Genomic DNA, 26,780 nt, shown 5'->3' with positions numbered 1-26,780 from the left:
ATATCTTGTCTTTATTCTCATTTAATGGCAAATTAGAAATTGTCACATCATAAAAACAATAAGATCATTTGTCATCTTTTAATGTTAATATTAGTCAATGGTAATATCTATGCTTTCTATGAATGTGTACTCTTTTTTTCAGCAATATCGAAAATTAAGCCAGTCTTACTACCCACTTTTGGAGTGCCTGACCCAAGATCATATGAGTTTCATTACCAGCTTAGAACCTCGCATCCTAATCTATATTCTTACCTCAATATCTGAAGGACTGACTGCATTAGGTAAGAATTACTTACACTCACCTAAAGAAAGAATTCAAGTACTTAGCTATCTGGGATTTTCAAAGCAGCACACTAATTTGTATTTCTAAAAAATAATGTGAAGTGACAGTGGAAGATGCTGGCTTTTGACCATTTTAAGAATGTGACTATTTTGGTTAATGGACCCAACTTCTTTTAAACATCTAACATGTAGGTTTTTACAGAGAGTATTTTTAATAGTCTTTTCTTACAAGCCAGAATTGTTACAATTATTAATGGGCCTCCACTAGGATTGTACTAAAAATGTATGCAGTTTTTGTTCAGAAGTAAAAATGTATTAATATGTGTACAGGAATCTGGGGGGTTTTGGTTTTATTTGATCAATGCAGCTGTTGTATAAATAATGCTTGTTTTGCACGGCTGTGATATGATTTGAGAAATTGAAAGGTTTCCATGGAAAAAAGAAACTAGTTATTTAGTAATTCCTGAATATAGAATCATAGAATGGTTTGGGTTGGAAGGGACTTTAATATACTTTAGAGGAGAATCAGTGCAACAGTGGAGTAACGATAAAAATCCAGCAGTCTGATTGCAGTTGGTTTCATTCTCTGTCATGATTTAATTTGGTTTTGAACTGGATGACGGTCCAAACATTTGGGGCTTGGGCAGGGGTGGACAGGGTTAGTAGCCTAAAGTCATTTGGAATATGGAGAAGGAGACTTAGCATTTGGGCGGAGAAAAAAATAAATCATGCAGTTACATTCTGACCACCTAGGAATACCGTGCATTTATGTAATTTTTGACTGAGAAGCTGTTCAAAACCTTCCAGTCATATTTATTGATTGGGGTGGTTATTAAGGAAAAAAACCCGAGAAGGGATAATGTTAGTGTGTATAGATGTTACTCTATAATAGCTGGTGTTTCTCATTACCACCAAGTGTCAGTCAAGCCCCATAGGAATGCATGAATGCACCGAGACTCAGAGCATTTGCTGTGTTGAACACATTCAGCAGTTTTTGCTGCAAGAGGGGAGCTGCTCTTGGGGAGAAGATGGGTAGTGAATAGCTAAGCAACAGTAGTAAAGAAGTATTCAACTCATTGTGCTATAAAATGCTGAAATCAGTCTTCTCCCGGATAGTCTGAGGGCTGTCACCTGCACCAGTGGTGCTGCAGGGAGTCTGTCTGCCCCTTGGTGCTTTGCAAGTGGGACGTTTTACTGAACCTTAGGTCAGCTGACAGCTACCAGTTTAGCAAGCCCTGCTCATGTTCTGTTATCACTCCATGTCGCGTATCTTCCACTTGAGTTATTAGTTATATTAATTTTGAGAATTCACTAGCATATAGAATTTACTTTAACCATCTCATTGAAACCCAGGTTGAATTCATGTAAAAGCTATATAAGCTTCAGCTTTCATGTGTTACGTTTGTTTTCCTCTCTCAAAAAGTGTTGATCTCTCACTCAACGTAGGGAGGAAGAGTAAGAAAAGTATGTATTTCCAATTTTAGCTTTAAACTTTTGCGGTTTTGGTATCTGGGAGTTTAATCATGAAGAACTATTAATTTCTAGGAATATAGATGTTTTCTTAGAAAACTTTTATTCTGAGAAATTCCTGATATTCTGCTGAGAAAAGTACCAACAAAAATTTTACCTTGCCTTTTTTCACGTTTCATAAACCATAGATTTGCTTAGCCAATGCTCCCCTTCAGTTCAACTTACTGTGCTTAAAGTACCTAAAATAAATACAAACATGCGTGACTAAACCAAAGTGTGTAGGAATTTTCAACTTCACCTGACTTCATTGAAGCCTTGATGCAGTCCATCAAAAGCTGCATGTATCAAGATACTGATGTCAGCCGTTAAGTTCCTCATTTGTGTTCCAGAAGTTTTCTTTTTGTAGGGAACTGAATCATTTTCCATACTTTTGTAATGATGTGTCCAGATGAACTACTCTTTGGTCAGTTGATAGCTCTTAATGTTAATTGATTTCTTTTTAGTCATCGCAATAGTTATTTACCTGTCACCGTGTTTCCTTAAGAGTCATTCTTCTAAATGTTTTATCCCTTTTAAAATTTTGGTATTTGGGACATTACCAATTGTCAGACAGTGAAATACAGATTTATTTCCTATGTGTTACTTGGTCACATCCATCCTTCTGCCCTTGGAAAATGGGTAAGTAGATCCAAGTGTTGCCTTTTTCACTGAATTATATCAGTGCCACCAGAACATCTCGGAATAGTAGGGCTCAGGGCTATAAGCCATCTGAGGGGAAATTGTGTTTTAAACTGATTAGAACATACAAGTCATTTTCAGAAATGTTTATAAAAATGAAATAGCTGTCTTTTTATTTTAAAAATTAAATACCAGGAGATCCCTTCTCTTTCAGAGGAAAAAAAAACTATCTGACTTCTTTTCCTCTATTCCCTTTACGTACGTTAAACCTTTGAGACTCTCATTTTTGTCATCTGTAGGATAAACATTCCCCAAATCCTTATTTCTGAGGAGTGTTCATTCTGTTGCTGAGTAAATACCTTGCTTGATTCCACTCTTTATAAACACTGTGAAAGAATATGTATTCCTTCTGAAGCGCCTGGCTGTAAATCACCTATAATGGAAGCCCTCATCTGAGCTTTTATTGCAAGGATAAACACTCCAATAGTTCTCTTCTAAAGTGTTTACCTGGCTTTTTCACAGCTGACTCAGTGGATCAGAGCCTTTTAATGTAGTCTGCCTGGCATGTTGTCACTAATCTCTGCAAAGCTTTTCTAATTCTCATATGATTAATAGTATAGTATGCTATTCATTGAGGAAAAAGTAAAATATTTTTTCTGTCTTGCTGCCTAATTTAGATGTTAAATTGCTAAATCCATTTACTTTCCAGGTTTAGTCTCAAAGGCAAATAATGCCAGTATTGAACTGTAAGCAATTGATGGACAGGGAAAATACCACTTAACTCCCTCTCCTTGCCTTTATCTGAAAACCAAAACAAAATCTTTTAATTTGCAGAGATTCAGCAATGTCATTAAACTGTTGAAAAATAATTCCCTTTCAGAATTCTCTTGTCATATTGCTGAGACCAAAAGACATCCTCAAGTTGTTTGGAGGTTTTGTTGGCTTTTTAAAAGTAATGCAGCCTATTCTAACACACACGATCAACTTCCAGTTACTTGAGCTGGTGGCTAATTGGAATCACCTACATAAGGTAAAAACACAGATAATAAAAACATGCATGTAAAGTTGGCCCCCAAAACATGAAATGAATGCATACTAGCGAAGAAGAAACAAAAAGAGGCAGTTGAATGTGATGGTGATTGATGCCAGAGTCATCATCCTTGTCTGATGCTCATCACCAACACCTACCTCACCATCAGGCAAGGCCAGAGAGCTCAGCTTTGTTCCTCAAAGCTACTGGACTGTTCCTGGGTCCGTGCTGACATATGTGGAGCTAGTTTTGACGTTTTCTGTAATCACAGCTAGCTTGCTTTGTGATCCATATGATTAGTTCACAGGTGAGAGAGCTGAGTAGACCAGAAGTGAGAAACATGATTTGACTGCATTTTTCGTGGTTACCCCAAGCTTTTATCTCAGTTTCTTTCATAATTCTATTGTTATTCTGTTTTCTCTACCCATTTCTTCCACCCATAGCCCAGAATTGGTAGTTCCCTGTTGCTCTTGTTCTGTCTGGTTGGCTGGATTGTCTCGCTAAGGTTTAGTGAGAACGCTATTCTGCTTCAGCACAAGGTTCCACATGCCCAGAAGAGTCATTCAAGGGATGTGCTTGATGCTCCCTGTCTGTTACATCCTTGCAATCAAAAGGAAAAATGAGTATAGGGAAGCATATTTGATATATAGTTATGGGCAAATTTAAGTAGCTCTTAACACTCATATCAGATTCTCATGAGCAAATGATAGCATAGACCTGTCTGCTGTCCTGCTAAAATCGCTTACTGTCGAATGTAAAATATCTACTTGTACAGTATCAGCATGTTTAGAACTACTGCTGTTTTGTAAACTGATGATAGTGATTTACTTTGTATTATTCAATTTAAAAAGAAATAGAGTTAAGCGCAGGTTTAGAAATATAGCAGAGCCCTCCTATGAAATATGTATTTTCAAATCTCTCACTTGTTGTTATTGATGGTGATTCAATTCCACCACGAATAGTATTTCTAGTTTATATGCAGGACTGTTTTGGTTGAGAGCACAGTGAGCACCAGGTTCTGCAGGCTTTGCTTTGGCAAGACTCCTAACTTTGAACTGAGCTTTGTTCCTGCAGTGTGTCTTAGCACCCTGCCCTGTTGAATTCAGCCCGAGGATGCTCACTGGTCCAGTGGGAGCAGAGCTGAGATGCTCCAGCTCGTTTCTGTGAGCTGTTAGATCATTCTCTGCTCCTGCTGCTAAGTCAGCAGGTTGCTGTGGAAGATACAGTCTTAGGAGACCACTTGTATCTCCTTTGCCTGTAAATGTTTCTTTAGTGTTTACTTCAAAACACTCTTAGCAAAGTAGTTTTTAGATGGCAAAGGGTTAATAGTGTCAGCACAGGGCTTAAGCAGTTAAACAGACACAGATCAAAATACTTCAGTGTCTGGAGGGACGTGTTTAAATGAACACTACAAGGTTGGCAGGCCTCCAAATTAGCAGAGTTTAAAGAATTCAAGGTACATTTAATTGGATCCTTCTAATCCCTTTTCCCTCAGAATGAGCATTTTAACAGTTTAATTCCTTTTTCAGCCCTCACACATCCCTTACTCCAGTGGCCCATCTAAAATAAGCACTGTGAACTATAAAAGGCCTAGACAAGTTCTAGCTGAAGTCAGTGGCAACAGGATGGACTCCTAAATGCCTAACTCATTTGATTCTGATGTTTGAAATGGCAGAGGGTATTGGCTGGGGCTAAACCTTGCACCCAGCAGGTTAAACCTCTGCGTGTCTGCTGCAGTTGGCGATGGCATCCTGAGGAACCAGCAGTTTAAACCCGTGGCTCTGGCCAGGTTTACAGAAGGGAGCTGGGAGCAGCACGGCTGTCAGTGTTGAAGTCGCAGGCCCCCCAGACTTGGGTGCAAGGAGTATCTCAGGCATCAGGCCAGGGGAAAGAGTGCACCGCTGGTCTGCAGAGGAAGTGGAGTGTGAGTGAGGACCAAGGACCAGAACACAGTTATCATCATCATGCTGCACGAAGCGAGACGAATGCTCTTTCACAGCAACAGCACAGCAGGCAACACCTACCAGCAAATAACTTACATAAATCAGACAGACCTATTTACTCTGCAAATAGGTTTAAGCTTTTAATCTCTCTTACTTACAGAAACAGTAAGTAAAGATATGAAGTGGCTTTTGCTTCTGCTTTTCAACAGTATCCTCCTTTTCTGTCATGACTTTCTGTTTCGGGGACATTTACAAAGTATTTGGGTAGTGACTGTTGTGTTGTTGCCAGCCATATTAAATGTACTCTAACCTATTTGAATGATAAGTTTTTAAGCAAGATGACTAATTAGCTGTTCTGTGATCCCCCTTTACTATCTTTAATGGCCCTTGTTCATTGTTTGCCACCTGACATTGATTGGAACCTATTTGGGGCAGAGAAACATCGTGAAATACTACTTGAGAAAAACACGGACGGTAGCTCTACTTGACTTAACCTCGCCTTTTCAGCAAGCAAGTCAAACCAGAATTCCAGAATTATAGTTTCCAAGAATCCAAATGGGAAACTAAACACCAGTAAAGCATCAGCCCTCATCCTGCACTCCCCAGGACGCAGAGGGGCAGCTGCATTGTACAGTTGTGAATGAAGCTTACTGGAGTTCACAGGATCTTTGGTACATGGAGCTACCCAGTTCCTCAAAAGCAAAGGTTTAATACCGCTGTGTGTTAATAAAAGCAGTCTTCAAAACTAGTCAGCTCACTTGTCAAAAATAGACTTGTTGATGTATCGATTAGCCTAATGTCAGAGATTATTAAAGTTGAGCTCTCCAAGTACTATAAAATGTCATTACTAATTATTCTTGTATGGAAAAAATTTCAAAAACTCTTTCATTCTTTACACAGATACAGTTGTATCCTCCAGCTGTTGTGCTAGTTTAGACTACATTGTCACCTACCTCTTCAAGCACCTCGCTAAAGAAGGCAAGAAGACTCGAAGAGGTAGAGAGATTTCACAGGAGGGACAGAGATGGCTTCATTTCATGCAGCAGAACCCAGAAGTTCTACAGCAGGTGAATTAGTAGTCTTTTCTATGGGATGTTATTTACATTAATTTTCCTGATGTTTTGTGGTACTAAATACCAGGGAAGCGTTGGCTATTAGTAAGAGAACAAACCTTGCTATGCTGGTATGCAGCCCTGAGTGGCTTCTGCCGTGTTCTCATGACAACCGAAGATTGAAAGTATTTTTTGTCATAGTGGAAAGTATAGGCACTATACTTCGCTGTACAGTATCTTAAAACTTGGTGCTTCATTTTTGCTCATAAGAACAGGTGTGTGAGAGCATTGATACATCTCTACAGACAAATGGGAAGGAAAGCTTTTAGGAGAAAGAAGATCAAATTCTGGCATTGAACCACACATTTTGGTGATGAAATGTGTAAATTGAATGGCTGTATGCTATCATGTTTGAATATTTTATTTTCAGTAGGTGACTCAGTGGGATTTTTCCTGTTGAAGGTAAATGCAATAGAAATTAAATCTCCTTCTGAAAAGGAAGTGGCAGCTGTACTGCTTAGGAGAGATTTCGCCTTCCCAGCTCCATCAGGCCTGTCACAGCCCAAGTACATTACGGGGAGATCACAATGTTCGTGGCTGCATGTCTCCATACTCACTCTGTGCCACATTCCCTTAAAATCTCATTAAACTATCTGACAGTGCATACTTACAGGAATCTCTGGATTCCTAATGCAGTTGCAAAGATGCCGTTTCAGGAGACGCATTTCACAGGTCTGGAGGCTTTTAACAAAACCAGAAGTTATTAACAAGATGCAAACGACAAAAATGTGTTTCCCTAATAGATACACTTTCCAAACAACAATAGGTTGTTTGGAAAAAGCCTGGCATGCAGTCACCACTCGTTGTCATTTATCTACTGTTCTAATTGAAGGTGAAAAGTAACTAATGGTAGCTAATATGTTCCTGGCAGTATATAGCATATTGTGAGATTAGTGATCTTTATTATAGACATCGTTAACAGGATACAATAATTCCCTTGTTATATTGCAGGTTCTTATGTTTTACTTGTGTAAAAGGGGTTTTGTGGAAACTAGCACTGAAGTCAGCGTTCGGGTACATCGGATTGCGCAGTGTTGTACCGTGCATGCAGTGACTGGAACAGAAAGGACAGGACAGCAACATGGCCTCTGAACTGCCCTGCCTTTGTGGCAATCTCAGTGCAATACTTTGTCTGTTAATATGCAGTAATCTTTCACTTCACAGCAAATGACTGGGTGGTGATCTGTCTTTATTAACTTCAGATTCAGTGGAATACGTTACATTTATGTTGAATGCAGGCTTTCACGTACTCTTTTAAATATTAATGGCTGGTCTCCAGTAGTCAGCATAAATATGATTTGCATTAGCACTAGTCATATCATATTGAGTGCCTCTGATGTCAACTACTCAGTGTACTAATACCTGACATCATCTACCGAGGTCACTGACAACTTTGACCTTTATTCTCATGCACAGTTTCTGTAGTCTCAGAAGCTCTTTTGAATTGATTTGAAATTTTGACTCTTCCCTTTGTGAGGCAGTAAAATTGATAATTATTCAGATGGGAACTGAGCACTGAGTGAAAAATCAATTCTGCCCGCTCTCTGCTGCGTATAAAATTACTTCTGAGTCTGCCGGACTGAACGGATGGCCAAGGTAAAAGCAGCAGGCAGGAATAGTAGAGAGGATTAGCTGGACGAAACTAATAGCCTAAAGGGATGGCTTTTGAGATGAGGGAGTGGGCCGGTTGGGGGTTATTATCAGCAATGATGGGACTCATTGATCATATGTTTACATCAGGTTTCCATTGGGTTATAAATCAGCCCTGAATAGAAACGGAACCCAAGGCCTCGCGCTTTACCAGGGGGACAGCATATTTGATTATTCTCACTTTCACACTCAGATGAAAAGTGAGACATTGATTATTCATCGGCTGGCCATTAAACACAGGTTTTATAGATGATTTGACTATCAGGGAAGCTAATGAACAAGGTTGCTGCTTCATAACCAGCAGTTTCAGTTTTCAAGACATCTGTGTCGGTTAAGTAATGCATAACCCTATTAAAAGGAATGGGTTACAAATTGCTTAACAGTGCTGAAAAACTAGACCCTAATGACTAATTGTGCTTTGAGTTTAGAGAGGTTTGTCAGCTCTTTAAACTAAACTGATGCAACGATAACTGCAATTATTTACTAGTTAGAACAGTTCTTCCAAGTTGGATCTCTGGAAGTCGCTGGATAATTAAACTTCCCAGCAGTGCTCGGGGTCCTGACCCTCAACCCGCAGCGGCTAGGCACGCCCTCAGAATATGCAGGAACCTCCCAGGGCTGCTCCGCACGGCTCCCAGCCCGGCCCCGTTGGGCAGTGGGACCCGGGGAGTGGGGCAGGACTGCAGCAGGAGGTGCGTGGGGCCCGGTGCAGCTCCCAGGGCAGAGCCACCTTCCCGCTCCTGGCTCACCTGTCTGGGATGTGAGGGCATCGTGGCAACCTGCACTCCCGCACGCCAGTGTCCAAAACAGCACAGTGTGCTCACAGATGAGGCTGTTCAGCATCTCCATGCAGTCCAGTGCCTGAGGCTTCCACCTTCTTCAGCCTCTGCAGGAGCAGAGTTGTGTGATTAAACCCTTTTAACCGTTCTTCAGTTTGCTTATATACGCCCTATAGAGCTCCGTTTTGCCATTAGGTTGATGTGACTGTACAGAGACAGGAGCAATAGAAAACACGGGTGTGATACACCTTCCTCAGTTCCAGAGCAAGCTGTGGCATCCTTCCGTGGCATAGCAGTGGCTGTTGTCAGCTTTGGCCAGGCTTTTTGCTTGTTCCCCTGGGCAAGCAGCTTACCCTGAGCTCAACCTGCAAACAACGGCTCCATGATGGCATCTTACAACCAAACTGAGTTAACAGTACAAAGTAATTTGGGATATATGGATAGAAAGCGGTATAAAGTTTATTACATTCAACTATTGCTGTTGCATTATGTTGTTTTATAAGCACTATAAAGGCTCCTTTTCTATGCTGTTATGCTGGGATTGACAGGTGAAGCTGGCGTTTTATCCAGTTTATAAATGAAAGTGTAAATTTTGGTTTTAAGATGCCACCTTTATCTTCTGTTAATGCTTATCTTGCTGAATTGTACACTTTAGTTAGTTGAGCTTGTTAGTTCATTTTTGATACAGCAAAGTACTGTTCATGTTATTTCTTTCCAAAAATCAGTCAGTTTTGTAGCGTCTCTCATCCACAGTTCTGACAAATGTTCTCAAGAGCCAGACACAATAGGTAAAGAACCCTGCATAGCCATTGTTGAAATAATTCTGTCCTGGATGTGGAAGGGGATTGATGGTTGGTTGAGTAGAAACAGGATCTCCATGACGTTTCAGGTTCAATTCCTTTCCTGGACAGTTCTCAAGAGTATTAGGGGTATAGGGGTAGTGAGGGAGAGAGGGTGTTGCATGGTGGTTACATTCTGTGCACTGTTTCTAGGAGGATCATGTGGGTAAGAATAAGGAGGGAGTTTGGTGAGTTTGAACATTGTACTGATGTTTGGGTTAGATCCACACAACGCCTGTGCCGAGACACAGTGTGTAGCCGAAGCATGGACCTCCTCCAGGCCAGTGGGTCCCTTCCAAGGGTCCAGCATTTCTGGAGGCAACGGGTGGGGAGTTCTGCAGTAGAGGGAAACTGGCACAGATGTGGGAACTTGCAGTGTGGTGAGGCGCTGGCACAGGGTGCCCAGAGAATCTGTGGCTGCCCCATCCCTGGCAGTGTTCAAGGCCAGGTTGGACACAGGGGCTTGGAGCAACCTGCTCTAGTGGAAGGTGTCCCTGCCCATGGCAGGGGCTTGGAACTGGATGAGCTTTAAGGTCCCTTCCAACACAAACCAGGCCAGGATTCTATGAGGAGCTGGTGTTTATTGCTGAAGGTAGGGTACATGGGCTGGAGAGGGATCTCTGGGAAAGAAGTGTAGATGGGAAGGTAAACAAAGGTAAACAAAGAGCTGGGAGGATATGCGTGATGGTGAGCATGGTAGTGCTGGAAAAGGGAGCAAGGGTCGGGGGGGCAGACCACCAGGAACAGGAGGATGTGTGCTTTAACGGCGACAGGTAAGACCTCACCAGGCTCCTCATTGGAGCTGAGCACTTGTGACCTGGAACATCACCACAGAACAAAGATGCATGAAATGAAGCAGCCCGGCAGCACTGCGCAACAACTGTAAAACAGAAAGTAAGGGTGCCAGCTGCAATGAAAAATCAAGTGGCATTACTAAAATAAAAATATTATGAATTGCAACTTTCTTGTTTTTCCCCCCTTTTATGTAGTAAAATCAGTGGTTTGTTTTTCAGATAAATCTCAGTGGCATATACAGCTAGTGTGGAGGTCTGCGCAGTAATTGAAATAAAAACCTGAAGAGGAGATGTGTTTATGATGCGTGCTTCATGGCCCGTGCAGAGGCACTTGCATATAAGCACATCGCAGAAAGAAATCTGAATTGTACTGACATAGGGCAGTTGTGCCAGAGGCTGAGCACCTTGAGCCACGTGTGTGAGCATATGCTGAATATTAAGAGCAGATCAACCACACAGGGGTTCCTACGCTTTGTTCCTACACTTAAAATGAAATGTGTTTAAAGGCTGAGCTGAATTGGGACCAGAGCACTTGGCTTTTGCCAGCTTGAGCCTTGGAAGGTTGGATACAGCAGTGAGAGGGATTTTCACTGGGACATCTGTTTGCAGCCTCTTAGCACAATTTAAAAATGTTATCCAATACTATCATAACTTTCTTTATTAATTGAAAGGAATGGAGCTATACCAGCTGTAGCCCAAGCCAGCAGAGACTTGGGTGGCTAAGCAACAGAAAAGGCACCATATTGAGCGAGCCAAAATTCAGTCTCAAAGTCATTTATTTTAACCAGTGACAATACGTTTGGACTCTAGTGTTTCGGTTTGATTGATGGTTTAATATCATATATAATTTTTTTAATGAAGGGAACCCATTTAAATATGTTAACATTTGCACTAGTAGTCTCCCATGTACATAACTGCATTTAATCATTACTCTGATTGTTTTTGTGGTTGTGCAATTTGTATCAGCAAAATAACTATGTCAAAGCCATCTTATCTTAATGAAAAATAGGGTTATTTCTCTTTTACATGTACTTCTTACTGTGCATGTATAAAGGCAGGAGCAGCCTCAATCTCGAGTATATTGCTCAATGTATAGCTATCACTGCGAGAGCTGTCAATTAAGAAATCAAAAAAATTAATGAGCTTAGTGTCTTTTCTCATTCAGCTTTGTTTAAAACCTTGTTGTGATTCGTTGTCATGTGAATTCAGTAATTCAATTGTAAGACTTTTAATGTTAAAATACATCATCATTAGTGACGTATCTGAAGATTTCACGCTCTTAATAATGGTACTAAATCAAATTGGGAACCTCCTCTTCATCATCCAAGCTGTGCTATAGTTTACACAAACAGTTTTGGGGGTGGAGGGAAGTTTAGTTCCGTGAAGTAACAAGTATTGTACAGAATTGGTGTATGGAAACAAAAAGCAGCTCTTGGGCTTGAAGCACGAACTGCTGGAGGTGTCAGTGTTGGATGTGCACCCCCGGGCTAGGCAGCTGGTGTATGTATGCTTTTGTTTAGCAGTTACTGGTTTATGTAGCCTTTAGGCCAGCACATGAAACAATCCTTCCTACAGGGTCAGCTGCTGGTCAGAAGCAAAGTAAGAAAAGACTGCCTTAAAACGCCTCGGCCATAATTTTAGTGCAGCTGGCACCTGCTACTGGTGCGCAGCAGGAGGGTTAGGGGTCAGAGGCAGTTGTTCTAAACTCAGTGATGGCTTAAAGGGACTTGTAGATTAATCTGCTTTATTAACTTCTGTATATTAGATAACTATTGTGGTGAATGACAGTCCGTCTTTCTGAATAAGTCCCTTCACCTCTTTCTCTTTTAAATTGGCTTTAGAGTAATGAATATTAAATAGAATACATTTCAGGGTAATTAAATGAAAACATTAGGATGATGTTGTTTTACAATCATATCTATAAGTTTCTTGTATATTTATCTTGTGTTATTACTGCTCATTGCTTTTTGCTTGCAGAACAAAAAGCATAAATGTTTCAATTAAAGAAGAGGAACTGGCTGTGTTTCTCAATAACCTCGTGGCTTCTGTGCTGCATAAATATTTTCAAAAAGCAAATAAGTTTAAGGAGAAGTATAAAAATGCTTTATTCCTTGTTTACTCCGTGCAATGTAATACTCTACCTGGAAATGTTCGATTTCTGCTGGCCGTGGTTGTTTTATATAAAATACTAAGAGGTGCTGGTTTGGGGAAGGGCAAAAAATATTGCCATTCCGTAGAATCTAACTAGCGATATGAATAGCACCAATAATTTTGTAAAGTTCACATTATAATTCAAAATCCAGTTAGAAGTGATGCTTGCAGTCTGGAAAGAAAGCAATATCTTTACAAAATGGATAGGGAAAGGTAACAATCCATTCCATGATCTGCTACTGGCAGAGTTGCCATGTGAGTAATGAAACTCGCTCTCGGTGAACAAACGCCCTCCCTTTTCCCCATTTAAAATAAAAATCAGATTTAACATTCTAGACTAGCAGTGGCTTACAAGGATGCTTAATTGCTGTTGGGTGTGATAGCAGTGGCCCATCGAAGCGCGTAGGGGATGAGATGATGCTTGTGGAGAGATGAGGTGTGTGGTGAGGCTGCGGCGCTCTGAGCTAGTCGTGCTGGTTCTGAGCGAATGGGAAGGTGTGTGTCAGAGTGTGCAAAGGGCTGGTTCAGTGCTGAAAACTTCCTAATGGCTGGCATAGTCTAAATACATGTCCCACTTAACCTTGGCAGATTTCTGGTTTTGAGGACTCTGGAATTGAACCTCAAAATCCACATCTTTCCTAGGCTAATAAATTGCTGTTGGTTGGTTGTGTGCTCAGAGTGTCTGCTGAAATTATGAGATGCAGAAACTTCATTTGTTGTTTTTTTTTTCCCTGGTGTTTAATTGTTTGGGGAGTTTACTGAAAATAGATTCTTGTGTATTAACATGTCTCCAGGAACCTGCACAGTTTAAAAATAAAATACATTTTTTAAAAATATCCCAATATCACAACAGATAGGAGGAAGTTTGGGAACATTGTTAATTTATCTCAGCTTAGCTTAGCATAGTTTAGGTTAGCTTAGTTTAACTTGAGCAAGTCCTCCTAGTGCTTGGCCAAACTTACCAGGGTCAAGCCAGTTTAGCTCTTCAGAGAGCACCACACACAAAGGACTACTGCACAACATAGGATTTGACCTTTCGGCATAACCATGTTTCTGAATCTGTCATTTGTTTCCTTTTAAAAAGAAAAAAAAAAAATAAAAAGAAAAAGAAATAAAAAAAATTAAAAATGAAGTGTGTGCAACCATTCTTTAAAATCTTTTTAGCATGACAAGTAAAGTAATCTTCCATTGATACTTAAAAGTCCATCTGCAGAAATTCAGGCAGAATGTTAGAGAGACGCAATATCTATTGAAATGTTGAGTGTCAAACTGCCAGGGTAATGTATTTAGTATGAAATATAATATTCAGTGCATTTTGTTTTGATGACTGCATGAAATAGCCTTGTGCTCTTATCCTTTGTTGTTGTTGTGAAAGATGATATTCACTAAGAAATGTTGGTGACTATTCAGGACACACTAGCAATATGCTTATTACCATCTTTATCATCTGTCTTTTATGTTTATTTGCAATAGCTTTGGTTACAGTTCAGTTCTTCAGGATAACAAGAATACTTTTAATTGTTCCACAGAAGAAATCAGAATCAATTTGTGAACAGTTTGAATACAGAAGAGGCTGGCTGGAAATCTGTCAGGCGATCGATAATTAATTCTTGGATTAAGCTTTCTAAATTCTGTGTTAGTATATTGCTCCTCTCCAGTGGAATGGAGGACATAACTTTTCTTTATGGACGATCCTTGAGTAGTGGTTAGAGCCAAGCTTCTGGGTTTCTTATGCTCTGATTTCCTTCAAGGTGTGGTTTAAAAGCCCAGCCTGCCTCCCTGTCCCCACTGATTATCTCCAGTGCTAAACTAAGGTAAATATGGGTAAAATAATTACCCTGGTTCTAATTTTCTCTGTACTACTGGTTACTGTTGCTGTGTGGGGGATGCCTCTGGGTCTGCTGCTGGCAGGCATCCACACGGCTCGAGCCTACGCTCAAGCTGCCTGCGAATCCCAGCTGCCTTGTGGCAAGCAACAGCAGGGCTCTGGAGAAAGGGATCTGCAAACCTCTCAGCGTGGCTGCACGGCCGGGTGGATCGTGTGGGCAGGTGCTAGGCTGGGCTTGACGTGGAGGTGAGTGTGAGCTTAGGCCCAGTTTAAGGATTGCTCCTTGGCATGTGGGGTTTGCGTCCCTGAGGGTTGCACTGAGCACACCTGCACACAGTGTCAGCATGAGTGTAGTTCACATTCAGGGATAAGCACATGCTCAGTGTGAGATACCTTGAAGTTCCTTGGATGAAGGATTTAGAGCTGATCTAGTGCTCAGCCTTTTCCTTCATTTGCAGCTTTTTACATTTCTGGAACATTTCTGTAGATTAAGTTTGCAATTTGCCTCAGATTGGCTTTAGACTAAATTATTTTATTTTTCAAGTAATAGCATTTTCCGACCTTGTCTTCCCGCCCCACTTACCTGGGATTTTGGAAGGCCTTCCTGTAATAGAGGTTTCAGAAAACTAATGATGCAGCAGGCAAAGATCCCAGTTCCTGTGCTGAAATCTTGGTGCGACATTGAAAATGCCCAGATGCTTTTGGGCATCAACTCCCAGCACTTGATGCAAAGGAAGGCACCGGTCAGTTTCTCAGGAGCTGGAGAAGAGAAGGGTGATGGCTCATGTTTGAGGAATTTAAAGAAGATGCACACTGAAAGCCCTAGTGTCAGTTAAGGGGAAGGCTAAAAGATTTAGACGTAGGACCATTTACATTCCTGAAGATAGACTCTTGCTGGAAGGCGTTGGTGTAGGTAAAGCTCATGTTCTCTCCTCCCAAGAGGATTAAATAACCTGTAACCAGTCATTTGCTCAGAGATGCTAGTAGTAGAGACAGACTTTATACTTTCAGTGTCACCTTTCACTAAGTGTCATCTTCACTAAGGTGTGCAAGCAAGGGAGAGACCTCTTACCATGTGCACTGGAAAAATGCCTAAGGATCTTCATCTGAAACAGGACCTGAACCTAACTGCTTCTACGTATACTGCTAAAAGCAGAGGGGAATGTGCATTAAATTTTTTTGAGGTTTTAAAGAGCTCAGCCTTCTCCTGCACCACACCAACCTGAAGTGTGTGTTACAAATTACAGCAGGTTGTGCGTTCCAAAAGTCCCTGTTAGTCAGAGTTCTGTCATCTTTAAAAACAGCTGTAATGCTGTAGAGTTACAGCTACTTGCTCAGAAATGGCTGAATCTTAAATAAACATCTTAGGTTAATTTAAAATGACATACTAGTATTTGTAACCGAAAATCTCTTATTGCTACCAGCTACAAAATGCAGATTAAGGGTTGATGTCACAATCTTAAATTATTCCAGCCTGAGGTGGAATAATTTGCTGTCTATCAGGGAGCACAGATGGATAGACAGAAAGAAGCTGTGCTGATACATGAGTTTGTAAACATCTGTCAGCTACACCAGATATCCAAATACAAAATCTAGCACTTCAGGCAGCATATGAGTATGTGACATCCAACAGAGGGTTTACATGAAATTCAGCACAGACAAAAGCAAGTCAGCACACCCTGGAAGGTAATAATTAATGAAATGTATGCCCTCCTCCCTGCAGAAAGAGGAGGTATTCCATTCATCAGGCATTTTCAGTGTTGCTGCAGTTAACTATTCCATTTCCATTATTTAATGTAGCCAACCCTTAGACTAGGCAAAATGCTCTGTATGTGACCCTGACTGCTTTACTGTAGGTGAGTCTGTAGCAGCCAGCTGGCAACTGTTCTCCATCCCTGGTGGATGCGAGCTCACCCATGAGCATGGTCTCCCTTAGGATAGAGGGACCCAGTTCTGATAGGTGGGGCTGGACCCAAGTGTTATAGTCCTTCACATACGAATTCAGATGCAACTGTAATTTGAAAATATGTTTGTCATTTTAGAACACGCCCTCAAATAAGAGGGAAGATACTAAAATTCCTGTCTGAAACATGCCAGTGTAGGGCAGAGTCTCACTGTGACCGGCTCATGTGCAGATGTAGCTGCTGCCCGTGTCCCAGCTGTGCTGCGGTTATTCCCTCTTGTAGCACAAACATCTGCTTTGTGGTCCTGGCAGCTGCTTGAAAGGTATTTCACAACTGGCTAAAGGTAGGAAAGAATGAGGGTAAGCCTTTAGTTTGAAAAGTCCACTTTGCACTACTAGTCTATGTTCTTGTGCTACTAGCATACCACAGTTTATTTTAACAAGTTAAAAATGGAACATTGCGGTGGACCAGGGGTAGTGAATATAGCAGGCACATTGAGGCACTTGCCTTTGGAATTAAGCCATCATCCTAGATGTATCCTACGAGTATGTTCCTGTTTCTCTTTCAGATACAAAATTGGGTTTGACATAAGTTAGCACAATCTTATTTTACTGTTCTTTCCACTGGCTCATGATTTGGACCTGTTTCAGGTGACTCTCACATACTCAGCCCTTTGGCCAGTTCCAAAGACATATCCAGGGAAATGCCAAGCTCCACGCTACCTGTAGCTGTTCCTTTTTCGTATGCAAAGCCATCCCTTTTCCATCCCTTCTGAACATCAGGAGAAAAGCCTCTCCCAACAGGACATAGCATATAACTGATGGGAATACCCTATAAAAGATACACTTAAATCATATTTCAGTCCATCAGCTTAAGGCATATACTAGCTCATGGTATGCAGTGTCTCACCCACATGTCATGTCCTGACACCAGGATTGGGGTTTTTTCAGCGATTTATACCGTAATTTTCATAAAAGGAAACAAAAAGGCCAGACCCAATTGAACTATTGCAAAGGGAGATCTGAGGTTGGGTCCCTCACAATTTTAAACTTCAGCTATTGAATCGTGACATTTTAGTTATTAATTTTTAATTATATATAGTGGAAGTGCGTATAAATAGGGTGAAATGCTGGATTCTTTGAACAGGAATCTGGAGGAATCTAGCCTGTACAGGCTTGGTCTGAGGGTGGCTTAGAAGGTTGAGAGCAGAGAGGTTGTTGAGAAGAGCTCTGTGGTTGTGGTAGCCAGTTTCATGGACTGCCTGTGTTTCCTGGCTGATGCCCTTTTCTCTCCCTCCTGACCTCCCTCTCTCCTTCCACAACTCCTTTTCCCCTCTTCCTATACTGTGGGAGAGGGTCTCCAGAAGGAAAGGTGCTGTAATGTAACTGGGCCCATTACTCGGTGCTGCTCCACAACTTGTTTAAAGCTCTTTGTTGGTCTCACATAATTTCTTAATGCAGGGGGACAAGACAACTGATTCTTAATCTGTTACATATTGCAAATCTCAACTGATTTGCTGTTTCTGACAGTTGAATGTATTTAGTTCAGGAATTATGGGCTGGTTCTCACTTCCGTGATAAAGGCTTTAGTTTTCTTTCTTCATCTGGAAATTTCAGCTTTGAACATGAAAAAAAATCAATGTGAAAGTTAAGCTTTCTGGTAAAATAAATATTTTAAAACAACAGATTAAAATTTAAGGTGTTTAATAATCTTGGAGCAGTTAAATCTTCCTGGTATTATTAGTAAATGACGATCCATTTATTGATATAGGAAGAATTTGATGCTGAAAGAACTGAGAATTCCAAAGGACATTTAAATTAGTAATCATAGCTCCTAAATTAAGAGTGAACTGTCTGAAGCTGGAGCTATAAAAACCTACCAAATTTCACATGCTAAACAACAAAAAAATCTGAATCTTTTTCAGATCCCAGTGAACAAATGAGTGTTCATTTACCAGCCAAGTGCGTAGTTAAAAGCTGTGCATGTTCTTGACCATTCTAAATCCTTTGTAAAGGAATACATACTGCTGTCGTTGGTGTTAATATAATGTTCTTTATGTTAACATGTGATTAGTTGCAGCAGAATAAAATATTCATCCCAACATACGGGAGAAAGAAATGAGTTACGGGACCTGCAATGATACAAGTGGTCTCTAGTGATAACATGGAGCAGCAAAAAAAGACTTTTTGATGGAAAGGCAGCTTCTTTTCCAGCTTCCTTTAGAAAAAAGTTTTCATAATGAGGGTTATCTTGACCAACATTTTCCTCCTCCACCTAAGAAAGAAAGAGGTTCTGAAGGAGGAGAAGCTCTAAAGAATTAATTTATTGGAAGAAGCGGTTCTTTATTCTTGCCTGTTCTGTCAATAGTTCCTTTTGTAAAGAACAAATGTGTCAGGAGAAATATTATTGAACCAGATAAAGTGATGCTCTATGTTTAAGGTAAGAGAACAGAGGCAAGCTTGCTGTTTTGAACTAAGTAGAAAATAGATTATCTGTTCCGCCATACCTTCCTTTTTGATGTCTCTTTTTTCCCCCTTGAGACCTTGTTTTCTGCCTGCATCAGCGTGAAGACTGAGCCTGCCCCAGGCAGCTGCCCTGGCCACCGTGCTGCAGTGGGGCTGTGGCAGGATCCGAGGAGTCATTTTCCTGAAGCAAAGTGTAGCAGAATAGGGTATTTTCCACCTAGAAAACAAAAAATGCGTATCTGTGATCAGTTCTGCTCCTGTGCTCTATGCTGTGTGTTGACATTGAGTTGGTTTGCGATCTCCAATTAGATGATGAGGCTTCTGGCAAAGGTGGAGCAAGGAGGGTGTACCATAGTACGAGTTTCCCTCTCACACCTGCATGCTAAATACATTTGAGTCACCTGAACCAGCTTCTGCTGTAACCTGGTACAAGGGATTGCAGGTCTCTAGCACCGGCAGGACCAAGGCTGGGTGATGGCTGGAAGATGCTGAGGAAGCTGAGAGGTGCCCCAAGCTCAGCCTATGTTAAGGTGGCTTTGCAGGCAGACTATCTTCAGTCAGGCCCTCTATAAAATGCAGTGGCAAAGCTGATGTATCTCAGTGGCATGCTCTGAAGCTAACTAACATCTGGGAAATGCTCTTCAGTTCTCAAGAGAAATGAAATAAAAATGCAGACAGGGCTGTTGCTGTTGGCTGCTGGGTGCTTGCTCATGCACCTGGGTCCAACTGGTGGCCTGGAAGCAAGCAGGGTTACTCTGGGGCAGCGGTGCATCCATCTCTCTGTTTGTAGATATCATTGGTCAAGATTTCATCTTCAGAAAATCATGGTTATCATTTCTGTACATGTTGCCATCATAAATACAAATATATGTAACTGTGCATCAGCAAATAGGTGGCACATTATTCCAGAGCCTTCTTCAGAAACTTAAAGAATGCAGTTCCTTCATGACCTGAACAACTTGGGGGAGCAACAAAAATGGGCATATATATTCTAGAATCATAGAATCCCAGACTGGTTTGTGTTGGAAGGGACCTTAAAGCTCATCCTGTTCCAACCCTCTGCCACGGGCAGGGACACCTTCCACTAGACCAGGTTGCTCCAAGTCCCGTCCAACCTCAGGAGTTGTTTGATAAAGCTGGAGTTTGAAGAAGTGAACCTTTCCCTCTGGATCAGTTGTGAGCTTGTCCCTGAGCATGCCCTTTATCGATTAAGCATCACACTGAAAGTCTCTCTACATGCACAGCACTTTGTCTAAGAAATATGGTTATGTCAGTCGTGGTGCTCTGTCTAAATCACAGCTTGAGTGAGTTTGTTGAATTACTTTTAATAATGCTTCTGTCCTAATAACAGCTTTGTTACAAGCTACGGAAATTAAAACCTAGCGATGTTTGAATTATAAGAAATTGAAATTATTCTTCATGTTTGGAAGTCGAGCCCCTATTACTGCTCGTGCAGAGGTTTTTGAGATGTTTGCATTCATTCCAAGGCCGTATAGAATTGGTTTTGTCCTATGAGTAATGGAAAATAGTTTGTCTAATCTATAAACTGTGAAGTCAGGTGAAGAATTGGCTGTTCCCACGCCAGACCGCATGTTCCTAACCTGAAAGCTCGAATGATTTGTGGTTATCTCTGTTCCAGGTGATTTGTAGTGCTAGGATTCATCTTTTTCATTTAGTGAAACATGCTGTTTGACTTCGCCTTGGTCAGTTATTACAGGCTAGTTTGCACTGTGGCAGCTCTCTGGAGATCCTGCTCATAGCTACTCATTGGCCTAGAAGAAAGGATTTAATGATTTTCTACTTCCTCTATGTTTGGTTTTAGGGTGCAGATATTTTATAAATGTGAGTCAAACTATTTACTGGTGACACTTTACAAATTTTCACTCTGTTTAATCTCTGAGTAATGTTTTTAGGTTCATATATGTTGTGGCCTTTGGCATTTTGGACTAACGTATCTCAAGGATATCTTAGAGCATTTTATCTTTAAATGGATTCTATAGTTACTTTGTAATTTCTTTGTACAAAAGTTGTGCCAATCCCTAAAATAAGTCCTACCCTTCCTAGCTTACACACACCAGAGGTGTAGAGGCCTCAGAGGGAGCATACTCCATGTGGCATTATCTGAAAGCTCTGGTGACGTGCCAGCCAACGAGGAAAGTGAATTATATAGCTTCTGTTTGGGTGCCAATAGAACTTAATTGTATGAGATGATAGATCTCAGTGCTTGATAAAGTCGATGAAGTGGCTTTATCCCTTCTATAGAGCTCTGTAAAGTCAGTCACAGAAGTAAAGTAAAATTTCTAAAATCAGAGGCTGGATTTGTAACTGTGATGGAAATGGTGTGGATTTATAGGCTTTTTGCTGTAATCATGATTGCCTTCATCGAGATGGGGAGAGTTCCCTTCAAATTCTGTGCAGTATCACACACAAAGAAAGGTGGATGTGATGTAAGAAAACCAGAATCTTGAAGACCAACTAGGGATTAATCTGAAACTAATACAGATTACTGGTTTCACGTGTATTGCTCTTGTAGAAGTAGTGTGACAGCAGGGCAAATCCCTGCTGTAAAGTGAAAGCCTGTACCTTAAATTAATACAGCTCTAAACCTCAATTCATATTTGTTTAAACTTCAACTTTTTCTTTGGAGCTGAGCTTTGGTATTAGTTGCCTTTAACTTTCTTTGCCTGGTAGATTTGGTTATGGAAATATTTGTTTGGAAGAATTACTTTTATAAAACCATGCTCATACATGAAATCTCAGTGATTTCAGTATGGTTCATAAAGGTTTCATTAATTTTTCCTTCTGAACACATCACACAGTATAACAACAGTATCCATATTCATGTAAACTGTCTGTATTTTCTTTCAGATGATGTCCATCCTAATGAACACCATCATTTTTGAAGACTGCAGAAATCAATGGTCTGTGTCAAGACCACTGCTTGGACTTATACTTCTCAATGAGAAAGTGAGTATTTAAGAGGTGCCACCAGATTCCCTCTTCACGTGCCCAAATAGTTGAAATAATTATTGCACATAGAACAAAGCTGCCTGTTGCCCTGATTTAGATCCCCCATCTCTTTCTTTGGGATCTTGCTCCATTATGCTCACAATAGGAGTGAAGAGGTAGGATTCAGGTCATGTACTAAGTGTTTTACAGGTTAGTTCACAGAGGCTGAGTGGCTTCATTTTCATGAAGAATCCTCTTAAACCTCTACCCCAACTTTTACACCCAACCTTAGATCATGCAAGTACATCATTAACCTTTCTCTAATAAATTTTATGTCTTCACTTTTCCAGAATTAAGCAGGAATAGGAGTTATGCAAGCTCATCGGGCTTTTAGATAGAAATATGAAACAAGAACTCTGTGGAAATCACATCAGAAAAATTGCTTCCTAGAAAAAGAGTTAACCAATTTCTTTTTCTGAAAGGTTTCACAGGAACAGCCAGCTTTGGGGGGTATTATCTGAGTGCTTACACTTAAGTACTCGCATTGATTGCAATTTGGAGTGTGTGCATCTGTGGCAGATTCTGTAAACCAGGAAATACTCTGCAATTTGCCCTTTCAATAAAATCTGAAGCTATGAATTTGGATATACCCATCATGTTTCCCTGGTGACTTAATAGAGACAATATTGTCTGAAATGGAAACCATCTGAGTAAATGAATGCGAGTTGATCTAAATGTGTGCATTTTTTGTATGGCAAGGCATTGTTTGTGAAGATCCTGACCTGTTGTATGCACCATACTTCAGAGCCAGCTCTAACTTTATTCTGAATTGCCTTATCTCTTGGGCAGTCACAAGCCTCAGTGTATTACTGCTTTGGAGAATGAATTGTCTATACAATAAGAGGGCGCTGGAAAAAAATAAGACACTAAGATTAGCAGCAACCGCATACATTAAAATTCAAACTGAAATCCCAGCTATGGAAGCAAACTAATAGAAGAAGAAAATATATCAAGAAAAGAAGCGCTGTCTCATCATTCACCTGTGCTGAAGGATCCAATTTTAGCCATATCCAACAGCACTGTCATTCATCTTCTTGGTGTGTTATTGTGATTTAAATCCAAGCTCTATAAGAGAGAGCAGTTCTTTTAAAATGATTGAGAGGGAATAAGGGCAAATTCAGTGTTTAGGAAAACTTTATGACATCACAATATTATACTTTACAGATGGAAGCAATATTTCCTACTTTGGAAGGAAAACTAATCATTTTCTATCTGCTCTGAGTCACTGCATCATTATAAAAGTGGGAAATAAGTAGTTTTGTGCATTCCCAATCTTGTTCAAGACGACACTTTTGTTTATATAATGCTTCTGATTTATAGCGTGTAAGTATTAGCCTGACTACATATTAATTATGTGGTTTTGATGCTTCAGTATAAGAAGAAATTAAATATTTCACTTGAAGATAAAACCACGGAGCTGTAAATCATAAGGAATAAATTTGTGACTGGCGGAATATTCTTTTTACTGAAATTAGACTAGTTCTAATGATTATGTGTTTCGCTTAGCAGACATGGATATATACAAGCACCTTTACTTACGAACACGTCTTAACATTTCTTCTGGAAGGGTGGAGAACAGGAAATAGGATTTACAATATTTGTATTGCCCCTTTTGCATCAAGGTTATTTATTTCATGTTCAGAAAAAGTAGGACACGTACTTATATATGGCAGTAAAAGTCATCTTTTCTTGGCTCGTTTCAGTGCACAGCTGGTTCATTTATTGGAAATGGGTTCCTTTATTTCAGGTAGGGTCTCTGTCTCTACAGTTCTTGAGGTAGCAAACATACATTTACCATGTTTTGCTGCTTGTTCTCTTCCTCTTTTGTGTTAATGAGATCTTCTTTGCCTGTAATTCATCTCGAAGGGAAGGCATCAAGTTTACTTGGGGACACACGAAAATTGGGATTTATACTCTTAGCTTGTGCTACTAGGGCTAATTATGCCAAAATGGGAATCATACTCAAGAGTCCAATGTAAAACAATGCTAAATCTTTTGAGACAGCATCAGCTTAGTATGAAATGGGATGGTTGCACATGGCTCCTGACATTGTTTCTGCACTGAAGTGCAGCAGCAAGTTTAAATCCTAAGCACAAGAGGTTGGCACAAAAAGCTCTCTGCATTCAATAATGTAGCAACCATGTCTCCTCCTTGCTGTTGTCCTTCAACCAAAGAACACAGGCATTCGAGTGTACAGGCAAAAGTGATGTTACTGCAGAGAAGCCCTAGAAACCCCAGGGCTCAGAACAGCTCCCCAGTGTTGAAACGGTGATGCCGTGGGATGCTGTAGTCATTAATGGTAGGCAGAGATTGACGTTAATACTTTCCATTATCAGGTTGACTGAAGTTGTTCTTGGAATGCCTCTTGTCTAAAAACAACTTGTGGACACTGGACAAGGTCTCGGGCTTGTGGCCTTCTCTACACTGAACTCTGCATTTGTCACCTTGAGACAGGGCTTCTGGGAATGTGCTTGTTGCAGGCAGATATTTCATCTTTTACACCAGCCCCCAGGTGATTTTCAGTTTTGAGTTCCTAAGTAGTTTGGGACCCAGCTATTTGATCAGCTGCTGCCTTCACTTCCAGTACTGCTGCAGTGGTCAGCAAAGATGCATAATACAGGATGTTTCTGGTTTGAAAGGAACTGGTTTGAGGGCAAGTGATTTGCCAAGCAGACATTAAAGCAAACGCTTCCTATAATCCTGTTGAGTTGTCAGGGCTTAGCGTTAGTGTTATGGTTTTACTACACTTTCTTTTGTTATCCCATACCGGTTTGTGTGTACAGAAGAGCTGTAATTTTGATGGAAAAGACGTGTGTTTAATTTGAGATTTGTTTAAGGTTTAAACAGGTTTAAACCTGTTAAAGGTTTTAGAAAAATCTGGCAAACTAATCCCAGACTTTTGCGCTTTCTGACACTCTGTGACACCCTACAAGTTACATTAACTTCAAATGTATGCTAAATTTTACATACAAAAAACTGATTTTCAGCCTACTTTTAGCATGCTATCTTGTTACACACCTGAAATTTGGGGAATACCAGCAATATTCCTCTTGACTGCAATATCAGACTGCTCAGAAACTTTGCCAGGTACTTGGGCACAGCTTCATCAGAATGGTTCATTCTCCTCTGAATAATTGTCTGTATCAGTGCTTATACCATGGATGTGCTTACGCCCAAGGCCATAAGACTTTGACTGACACAGCCAATATAATAAAGACTAAACAGGATTATATGACTTGCTTGGCTGTAGTAGTAGGGTAGTGGATAACACTAGAGGTCCCCTCCTGCTCCATATTTCTAGACTAAACCAAAATTTTCCTGAGGTGATAAAAAGTTCTATTTTAACTGTCTATAGATCTGCCAGAATATGATGGGAATAGTAATATAAAAAAATCATATAGATTACTTAGCTTCTAAAGAAATGAAGGTGAATCTGCCTTGTCACAGCACTGAAGCAACTAGAGCCCGCAGCAAAGTGTACAAATTTGCACCATTCTCAAAGACTTGAAAAGTGGTCAAGGATGTTTCTGCCACCTCTCTTAGGTGGCTTTCTGTGTTGAAACTGGCTAGGTGGCCAACACCAAGTGGAAAATTGGCATGTCACCCAGTACTTCTGAACTCCAGTCATCATACACAACTGATTGACTGCTGGTGCAGTCCAGGAAGGCAGCATCTGAAACCCTGTTCAGATAGAGCTCTATGTGCTGCCTGCCAGACTCCTTTCCCAGAGGGCAGCATATGAAGCACTTGCTCAAGAGTGCTCCAGGTGTAGGTGAGTAACTCTGGGTTTAAATTTCCAAACCTCATTTTTAATATTCTCTGCTTTGCTATCACAGTACTTCAGCGAGCTGAGGGCAACCTTGATAACCAGCCAGCCTGACAGCAAACAGGAAGTCCTTGACCAGTGCTTCAGGAATCTTATGGAAGGAGTTGAGCAAAACCTTTTGGTAAAGAACAGAGACAGGTAAGTAAATTGAAAAAAATAAAAGGCAAATGGAAAATTTAACTGGAAAAAAATATAGGAAGTATTCCAGATAGCCATAAACTGCAGTTCCTTTTGAAAGAAGCATAATACCCTATCAGAGAATTCATCCCTAGACTTAACAGTTAGAGCCTGAACATTTGATAATTATGAATTTTCTTGGTCAGAAATGTATTTCCTAATGTAATCCGAAAGGCAGGGTTTGCCAGGCTGCAGCTGCTGCTTTTTCACTTGGGAACAAACTGCCTCATTTCAGCAGGTGAGCCTCAGAGCTTCCTTTTTCCAACCTTAAACCCCTGTGATAAAACATTTGCTTCAGCCTCTGTCAGTGCTGTTGCTCTGACATGGCTTTTTCTTGCTGCTGTTGGGGTCAAGCAACTGCCTGTGAAGTGGCAAGATGAGAAGGGATCCAGTGGGGCCACTTATTTAGATAAATGAGGCAAGGAATTCTTTAATATTTTTTTACATGAATTACAAATCCACCCAATCTTGCCCTCATTTGAAAAATGGAATAGAAAACTTCATGAAAGCAGTGGTGAGGTTTTCTGCATTTAATGTTCACACTAACATTTTGTTACTAGCTAGCTGCATTTTTTTCTTGATTTGCGTTATTCAACCAAAGCAAACTTTGAAAGTACAGAGACGCAAAATCCAGACTGTGGAGCTTCCTGGGAAGCTTGAAAGAAACTGGAAAGGGGTTAAATGGCTAAAACCATTTAGTTATTTTATTTCTCTTACTTCTTCTGTTTGTTGGTGTGAAAATTATGTTGAACTTGTTTAGTTCTCAAATAGTTTTGCGTTAATTATGGTCTCCACATTTTTGTTTCATTTTCTTATTAAATTCTGGTACTAAAGGTGCAAGTT

The 26,780-nt window shown here is 40.5% G+C and overlaps 1 protein-coding gene across 4 annotated transcripts in view; it reads left to right on the top strand.

Moving 5' to 3' along the window:
• RANBP17 (RAN binding protein 17) overlaps positions 1–26,780 on the top strand; it is a 161,564-nt gene that overhangs the window by 131,875 nt on the left and 2,909 nt on the right. Inside the window, exons 24-28 of one of the 4 annotated variants that reach the window (XR_003994191.1) lie at positions 143–281; positions 6,304–6,470; positions 21,794–21,892; positions 24,271–24,446; positions 25,771–25,848. Coding sequence is in view for 3 of the 4 variants with exons in the window: in XM_030504719.1 (XP_030360579.1) it covers positions 143–281; positions 6,304–6,470; positions 21,794–21,892; positions 25,771–25,898 (533 nt within the window). In the remaining variant the exon portion in view is untranslated. The other 3 variants (XM_030504719.1, XM_030504720.1, XM_030504721.1) reach the window with 3 other exon arrangements.

This window comes from Strigops habroptila, chromosome 12 (assembly GCF_004027225.2).
Source record: "Strigops habroptila isolate Jane chromosome 12, bStrHab1.2.pri, whole genome shotgun sequence".
NCBI classification, from domain to species: domain Eukaryota; kingdom Metazoa; phylum Chordata; class Aves; order Psittaciformes; family Psittacidae; genus Strigops; species Strigops habroptila.
Note: the sequence above shows the minus strand (reverse complement) of the source record. Positions and strands in the feature narration are given on the sequence as shown.